Genomic DNA, 8594 nt, shown 5'->3' on the forward strand with positions numbered 1-8594 from the left:
AGCTAAAATATCCTAAACATTTTAAAAGTTTTATAACTTCGAATTAGGAATACAAGTATAACATAAATTCCTCAGTTGTATCTCTTTCACCATTTTATGAAATGGAAAATAATGGACGATCAAAAATTGAACCCTTCATTCGTATTGGAATCCAAGTTGAATTGTTATCATTAACGGAATGAAAGTATTGCATTTGAAATAATGTACATATAAAATTAACTTTTCATTCAGGAAAATCTCCTCTTTGATGACAAAACAGTGTCTAAAGATAATTAAAAAATATTTGTCATGTATAAAGAGAAATTATTTCTAGGGAGACGAACATTACATTAATAATGAAACTGACAAAAAATACTACTTAATGAGTACTTATATAAGAAATATTCAGACTGATTAATTTGCAGTTAATCTACATTCAAGCTAATTAAAAATATTAAACTTTAAGACTTTTCAACAATTTGTTTTTCAAATAATAAGTGGGTGAAAAGGCTCGTGGTAGATTTTCTTTTAACCTTACACACGTACACTCAAAAGAAAAAGAGTAATATGTGGTTAATAAAATGAACAATAAATATTATTTGGAAAATGGTGCAGAAATTGGAGTAACTACATGAACATGATTCATATAATTACTGTATACATTACTTGATACATCTTCACTAAAATTGCTGAAATCGTACAGTTGTACTGAAAAGTCTTAAAATAAATTACATATCTTTTATATAAGAAGCACGTTAAGCATGTTTAAAGTCATTTGTATATTATGTGAAGTTGATCCTGTGATCAAATCCTATAATACCCGAAGAAACGTAATAGCAGAATTGATCATGAACCAAATTCATGTCGTATGACAATGGACCTCTTAAAATGATTTTTGATTTCTTATATTTATTTTGTTTAATTCGTTTTTCAAAGCAAAATCCACTTTTTTTAGACATTGTTCTGGATATGCAACGATATGCAACGATACATGTACATGTATGTACATGTATGACATCATATAACGCCACAGTCTAGATCTTTCAAATATTTTCAATACGCAAAATAGTCTGATCACGTGACCAACTTCATGTCATCGAAAACTTAATGTCAAAAATTCAAACTGAAAAAAAGAAAAACTTTTTAAGCCTAAAATTTATAGTATGATGTAATAATCTATAAGACACTGTGTAACACAAATATAAATAATTCTTCCGACGTCAATCAGGTTTGAAAGGGGTTATCTTTGTCCTAGAAGTGACTGGGTAGTTTCCCTTTTCTTCGTTACATTCCTCCTTAACGTTGTCTTTGGTTCCCCATACTTTTGAATAGGCATAAAACAAGAGGAAATTATTGACAAATATTGGAATGATAACGGCTAGAAGACATACTCCAGAAATAGCGCATATTGCTCCTATGGATTTCGACAGAGCCTCTTTGGGGTATATATCACCGTAACCAACCGTTGTCATGGTAACTATTGCCCACCAGAAGGAGTCTGGAATGCTGGTAAAAGCTTTATCCCCCGAAAAGAAAACAAAAGCAGAGAATAGCAGCGTTGCAACCATAAGGAACATCGACATAAGAAGAACCTCGTATAAACTTGCTTTCATTGAATATAGAAGAACTCGAAATCCAATAAAGTTTTTTACTAAACGAAAAAGTCGGAATACCCGAATAATTTGGAAACAATGAACAATATCGAAGATTGAGGCTGTGTATTTTTCTCGTGGATCGACTGCTTCGACTATATACTTTGAATACATCACAAGCAAAGATAAAATGTCAACCCAGTTCAAGAAGGAAACGAAAAATCTCGTTTTGTGGGGACAGAATGTGACACGAAGGGCAAATTCCATTGTGAAGAAGACAGTCGTAATGAAATCCAAGTAGGTCAGAACGTCTAGCGGGGCTACTGGTTCTGTTGGTAATGGCGGCAATGTGGATCCTGGCTGAACAAGGGACGAATCAAAGTGACCTGCATACTGATGAAAATCTTCATCAAAGTATTCGCGCCATTCAGATTCACGCAAATTTCGCATGAATGTTGGATGTGTTCCACAGATTAAAGCAGCTATCGATATGATGACAAAAAGAGCGCTTGTGTAAAAATAGCCCTACAAAAGAGGAAAGTTTTTTTCAAGTCATAGTTATTTGATTTTTTTTAATCTTTTGACAAATTTATATCTGTCAGTTACCGAAATAATAATTATATATTGTACGTCTATATTGAATAATTTAAACGGCATTTCAAGTGGAATCGGTCTCTTTAACATGATTTCTAAGGATTTGTTCGTTTTGTTCACTGATTACATGTAATTCGTAAGGTACAAGTCAAAATAGTATTACTTACTTTAGCCTTCAGGAAATTTACTTTTGGAGACACAAAACATCAACATTTTTATCTAATAGGTATCTTATGTTGGCTAGCAATAATTTTTTAATGTGTATATTTTGTTTGGTTTCGTTTTTATTTTTACATTTCATCTTTATTTTGTCTTTGAAGAGTATGTTTTAAATTTTCATTCCCTGAACCTGTTAAAGAAACGTACAAGGGGAGACAGGACACATGTGACATGACTAGAAAGACATATCACGTCATAATCGGTGATGATATACATGTTAAACGTTGTTAAAATCAACAGTTCTTGTGTAATTTTATTCTAAATTCTAAAATTGTTTTTCAAACATTTAATTTAAGAAATTATTATTAATAATTTTTTATAGATCTTGCCATCATTTAGATATTGTGAAGTTGCCCTATCCTCACATTTGTTTCTCTTTACCGTGCAGTCTGACGTCAGTGACGTCATAGACGTAGTGTTTGAATTCTCAGTGCAGCGAGATCAATTACACACACCGTCATGATCAGTTTTATTTCATAATAAACAGTTCACAGTCAATGTATCGTGATAAATTTCTGAAACAAATTTTTTAAAATTAATATTTTTCCGTGTTTAGTAACAGAGATTCTCTCTATTTAGATAATTTTGAATGTTTATATTTTCGTGTGACGTCACAATTGATTTCCCGCACTCGGAAAATACAAACGTGAAGCGTTTTTATCATGCTTAAGTCTAATTCAACGATGTCCTGAGCGATATTGAGGTAAGCTTCACCCTGTGATATTTATGCAGTAAATAATTACGATGAAGGGCTGACATTCAATCGTAAATTTAGAAATATTTATTGACAGAATTTATTCCAAATGCGGTTTTTGTCGTTGAAGCTGCCTTGAAAAATGCAGAAATTATCCCACCCAAATACTATATAAAATTAAAACAATTGCTTTCAGATAATTTAAATACTATGAATATTATGAAATATTTGAGTATATAGTGTTATCTATCATATTTATCGTTTGTGCGTAAAAATTCGCATTATGGACTCCGTTATGGGCCCGTAAACATGAAATATCTAAACTCCAAACAAACTCTAAACAGGGCGGTAATTGTGGGGCTATATCTTTTAAATAAGTCAAGAAATCCCATGACAGGACCGTTTTAAAAAGTTAAGTACATATTAAATTAGAAATATAAAAAATACGAAAAAAATTCATTGACAGGAATTTTTTCCGCTAAAGGTCCTGTTCCTCCTTAATAAATGACGAAATGTTTTCAAGCACGCTTTGGGAAAATATGAGAAATATGTGTTCTCTGTATACGTCCTGAAAGAGTGGCAGTTTAAATGCTATATCACCATTTATTATTCATGTGCATCATAAAACGACGAGCTTTCACGAATGTATTACTTATGCATGAAATTCCTTTTAAATATACTTCAGAATGGCCTAGTTCGAAAGTTCAAAATAATTTAAGTAGTTAGAATATGACCATTCATAGAATTTGAAAATTTTTGCATAAATCATTAAGTGAATTACTAGCAATTCTAGTTGCAAAATTTGAAAGTTGCTAGTTACCGTAAAAAATGATTGCTTTGTAAATCTGACCTTGTTTTGTAATACTAGTACTGGAATATTGCCGTTAAAAATTCACATACATTGTAAATCTAATAAGCTACGGTTTTAAGACCCTAATTGCTAATCTTTTTCTATTAGAAATATCTTTATTTTGCAGTAATATCTGATACATTAGGGTAAGTTTTATATAGATTGTTTGTATTTCTGAACTTTCAGTGTAGATATAGTTTGCCTATTTTTGTGGAAATACAAGTTTTTAGTGTATATTTCAAGAAGACAGCTAATTTACCATCAGTTGGTATATATACATTTTCACTTCTATTTCTTTGAAAAAATGTCATAATAAACTGTTTCGTTTTTTTTTTAAATATACAGGTCGGGTTTGGGGCGAATTATATTGCAAATTGATACTTATTAAGGTCTTCCGTTTCCAACGGAAGACCTTATTGTTTTCGTTCGGTTTCTTTTTCCCTATTATTATTATTATCAGAGCTCCAGATAATTTTTTACCCCAAAGTGTGTTTACTCCCTGATTTTTTAATCAATGCAGATTTTAATTTTCAGCAAAATGATTGAAGAGTATTTTGTTTATATATAAACGTTTTGACCATTATTTTGAGCTTGTAATTGAAGTATGTGTTTTTGAAGAGGGAAAAAACTTCAAAGGTCAGTTCCTGCATTTATTTAAATAAATTTTGTAAATACCAACCAGTACCAATAAAAAAAGAATGCTTCCCAATCTTAGCATAAGGTCTTGTTGACCAAAAAGACCTTTATGCTAAGATTGGGAAGCATTCTTTTTTGACATGGAATATTATACTGTAGGAGAAGGTGCCATAGAGTCAGAGACACAGAAAAACTTTTCCTTCATATCGTATCAAGAGTAAACTATAAGAGAAAAGAATCTTCGTTAATGTGGCAAGTTGAGAGAGATGAAAAATTGGTTATGAATCCATAATAAAAAAAAGTTTTGCCAAGTGCATAGTCTTTTACATAGAAATTGATTTTAATCTATATCTCCGATTCTTCCTCCCAAAATGGAGATCGTCGTCGTCATTACTAGATTATTCCTGGTCACTAAAAGGCTTTGAAATCTGTACTTCGTTTTGTGAAAAATCAAACACTGAGTTAACCTCAATACGTATCATTAAGTAAGTCGTACCTGTGTTCTTCAACTTGTTGTACGCTGTACTTTCGTTGTGTAATGCGTATCTATGATTGCTACTGCGTAATTGTACGCTCTATTTCAATTTTCAATGCGTATTTTGTAAAATTTAATGCGTATTTCTGCAAATACGCATCTTATCTGGAGCTCTGTATTATTATTATTATTATTATTATTATTTTTCTTACCGATTTTTGTGCACGCCAGTTATCGTAAACGTCTCGGTCGATTTTCACGAAACTTTCAGATCTGATAGATATTGGTCTGAACCTTATTGGAAATTTTTTATAAGTACGTCGTCACTTCCGGTCGTGAGATATGGACGATTTACTGATTTTAAGAGGGTCAGCTTGTCCGGGCAATCACTAAAAAACGAATGAAGTTATTGACTTGAGATTTTCAGTGAAGGTAGAGGAAGGATTGCTAAATTGCTTTTTTGAGTCTATATCTTTCCAGCGCAAAAGGCGTTGAAGCTCGCCTGAGCTCGTTATAATTATTATTTTTCTGACCATCAAATTTTGTGCATGTGATTTCTCGAAGACAACTGGATGGATTTTTATGAAATTTGCAGGAACAATGTGTTCCTATCTGCAGTTCTTATATCCTGGAAATTTTTTGGAAATTCCTTTCTGGTGCCAAGTTACGGACAATTTTCTGATTTTAAATTGACATTTTGTTCGCGGATAATCTAAAGAACGGTAAAAGATATCACTGTGAATCTTTCAGGGATTATAGATCGTGATAAGTACTATCCAAGACGCGATCTTTTGTACGTCGTCTCTACTTCCTGTCGTAACGGCATGCAAAGAAAAAAAGTCAAATTTTTGAACTTTTTTGTTTTTCAATATTTTCAAATCATATTTGTATGGTTGATAGATACATTTCTCATTAGGCTGAATATATAATTTGTTTGTAAATTGATGAATTCGAACTCGAGATATTAACATTCAAAAGTCTGAAGCGTGATCTTAATGGCGGCGGTCTCTGTCAATTCCGAAATTTCGCAATAGGGGTTTACAGAGGCAGCCGAGCGTTTGCTTGAACGAAAGTAACATAAGGAGCAATGAAATGTGTAGGGATACTTGGATTGTCACGTCGTAGGTTCGTTGCAATTCGGTGTCAAACTACATTTATTATCCAAGGTCTACTTACAAGTCTTCTTTAATTGGTTTTGGTTGTTTCTCAAAGTAGAAATAGAAAAGAATTAATGTGCAAATGAAGTACACTGTCTATATCTTTTGTTTTGCATCACGGTAACACATAGCTTAAATCATAGTTATAATTAATAGTTTTTCAAGAATGTAGTAAGTAAAAAACGTGGCCACTGTTTTCTAATGCACACTTATGTCATATTAAATCAATAGAAAGGACAACTGTTACAATAAGAAAATATTTTATTTTTAAAGATATCAATTTTTCAAAGACCGTTTAATTGACCTATATAAACATTTTATTTTCTCAATGCAAGTTATTTAACGTAAAGGAATCTTATGAAACATACCACCTTTTTCATGATAGTGTACGTAATCGGAATAGTCAACTTTCGTGATTGAAAATTGAAAAATTAACCATTCATAGCTGTTTAACTGCTTTAGTGTTATTTGCCTATATACGATTGATTGATTGATTGTATACTGTTGAACGTCCCTCTCCAGAATATTTCACTGATATGGAGACGGCACCAATGCCGGTGAAGGGCTGCAAATTTGGGCCTATGCTACTCAGGGCCATTGAGCAGGGAGGGATCTTTATCCTGACACACCTGCTGTGACACGGGGCCTCGGTCTATACCGTCTCATCCGAAGGACCATGAACATTCCAAGAGAAATTCGCTAAGATTTACTCGTTGCGTTTGGCGCGAAATTATGAATAGTGACCCTTCTTTCATAATTCCAAGACAGATTAACTGTTACAGAATTATATGTACATACAAGTGAAGTAAGAGTAGTTGTTCAAATAGCGTAATCGATAAGCGTATTGGATTTTCACGCTAGTGACCCGTTTCAATTACCAGTGTGTTCAAAATATGTTTAATCCATTTTCAGCTCGGTTTTATGGGTTATTTTTCGGAATCGGACGGAAGACCTACTCGTTGCTCGCAACGAGATCGTTTCTAGTTTTATTAATTATTCTAGATCTTTGGCATTACACTTGTTAAATTTCCATTACCATTTCATCTATTTTCTAAAAGTAAAACATTATACAATTATCAAATACAATACATTGTTTTGATTCTGATATAAAGCTTGGAATAGCCTTATCTTTTAATAAAGCCGTTCGTAATATGAATGATATATGTGAACAATTATTTTGAAAGATTTCATTTATCCCCCCTCAAATCATTTCCTTCATCTGTTTATCTGTCCGCATAAATGTTGATGCTGATTTTGTCTTTTATTTGCTTGAATGTGTCTTTTAAAAGTCGAGGTTATCTATCGACCGTTAACGCTATATAAAATGCATTGATTAAAATTTAACTCGTAGTGAATATTTTTCTCCTACATTATGTATAAAAAAAACTGTTTTGCTTCTTTAAATCTGTCTTTTTTTGCAAGAAAACCTAACTGAATATTTTTTATAAAAGAAAATACTGATAGATGCAAATACAATTTCTTGAATTTTCTTTACAATATTTTTTTTTCTAAAGTAAAAGAATTGCTCTTACTTTTGCAATAATATTAGAGGATGGTTCTTCCAAAATGGACCACATTTTTGCTTGTATGGACGGCCATCCAGTACCTTGAGCTCGGCGTTTGAGTTCTAGGCGTCCATTAATTCTTTGATTTTGGTCCTCTGTCAGAATTGAGAGCGCTTTCTGGTCGTCGAAGAAGCCCACGTATTTACTGTAGCAGCAATGCTCCATAACATCCGGATCAACACCCCAGAATTCCAATTCGTTCTTGAACTCGGCAGTGCATGCAGAGGGAGGTAAATGCAAACCGTTTCCTTGAAAGTAACTGAGAATTGCTAAAAACAGGGTAGGGTTCCTCTCCAGGAAAATTTCTGCTCTCTCCGTCATTTTTTCAAGTTCACATGTTGCATGACTCTTCTTGGAGGTCATCTGCTTAAAAGTGTCAGACGACACTTCGTACTTTGTTCCGCTAATATTGATGACAATAGTGCTCTCCATTGCCCCTGTGACTCAAAGTTTTACTAACTGCGAGATAGTTTTATCAATTTTTTCTCCATTCAATCTGTAGGATTCTGAGAAAAATCAATATGAGAAATTGACGTTCGTATTGTCATGCATTGTAGATACTTACTATTGTCATGAAGTTATGTAAAATAAACAAGGGATTCTTATTTAGCTATATTTTTGGGGAAAAAAAACTATGACATTTTTCTCCCTAGAATTATTTTTCCAATATCTATATACGATAAAGGCCTATTAAAAATTATATCATTTTTCTAAAATAAATTAATTATTTAGTTTATTCTAAAGTGCCAAAATACTTTTATGTTTTCAAAGAATTGTTTTCAATAACGTTCTGCATTATGTAGCAGAGAAAGCTTCCATTATTGCTTGAACAA

The 8594-nt window shown here is 32.4% G+C and overlaps 1 protein-coding gene across 1 annotated transcript; it reads right to left on the minus strand.

Annotated features, from left to right (window-relative positions):
• Positions 1 to 1199: 1199 nt before the first annotated feature.
• Positions 1200 to 8193, minus strand: LOC134260698 (potassium voltage-gated channel protein egl-36-like). Its single transcript, XM_062743242.1, has 2 exons — positions 7729 to 8193; positions 1200 to 2096 (listed from the first exon to the last, which is right to left on the minus strand). The coding sequence occupies exons 1-2, from the start codon at positions 8191 to 8193 to the stop codon at positions 1200 to 1202; spliced, it is 1362 nt and encodes a 453-aa protein (XP_062599226.1).
• Between the last annotated feature and the right edge of the window lie 401 nt (positions 8194 to 8594).

Source organism: Saccostrea cucullata, unplaced genomic scaffold, assembly GCF_032062105.1.
Source record: "Saccostrea cucullata isolate Sc308-1 unplaced genomic scaffold, CSIRO_AGI_Scuc_v1 ctg18538, whole genome shotgun sequence".
NCBI lineage: Eukaryota > Metazoa > Mollusca > Bivalvia > Ostreida > Ostreidae > Saccostrea > Saccostrea cuccullata.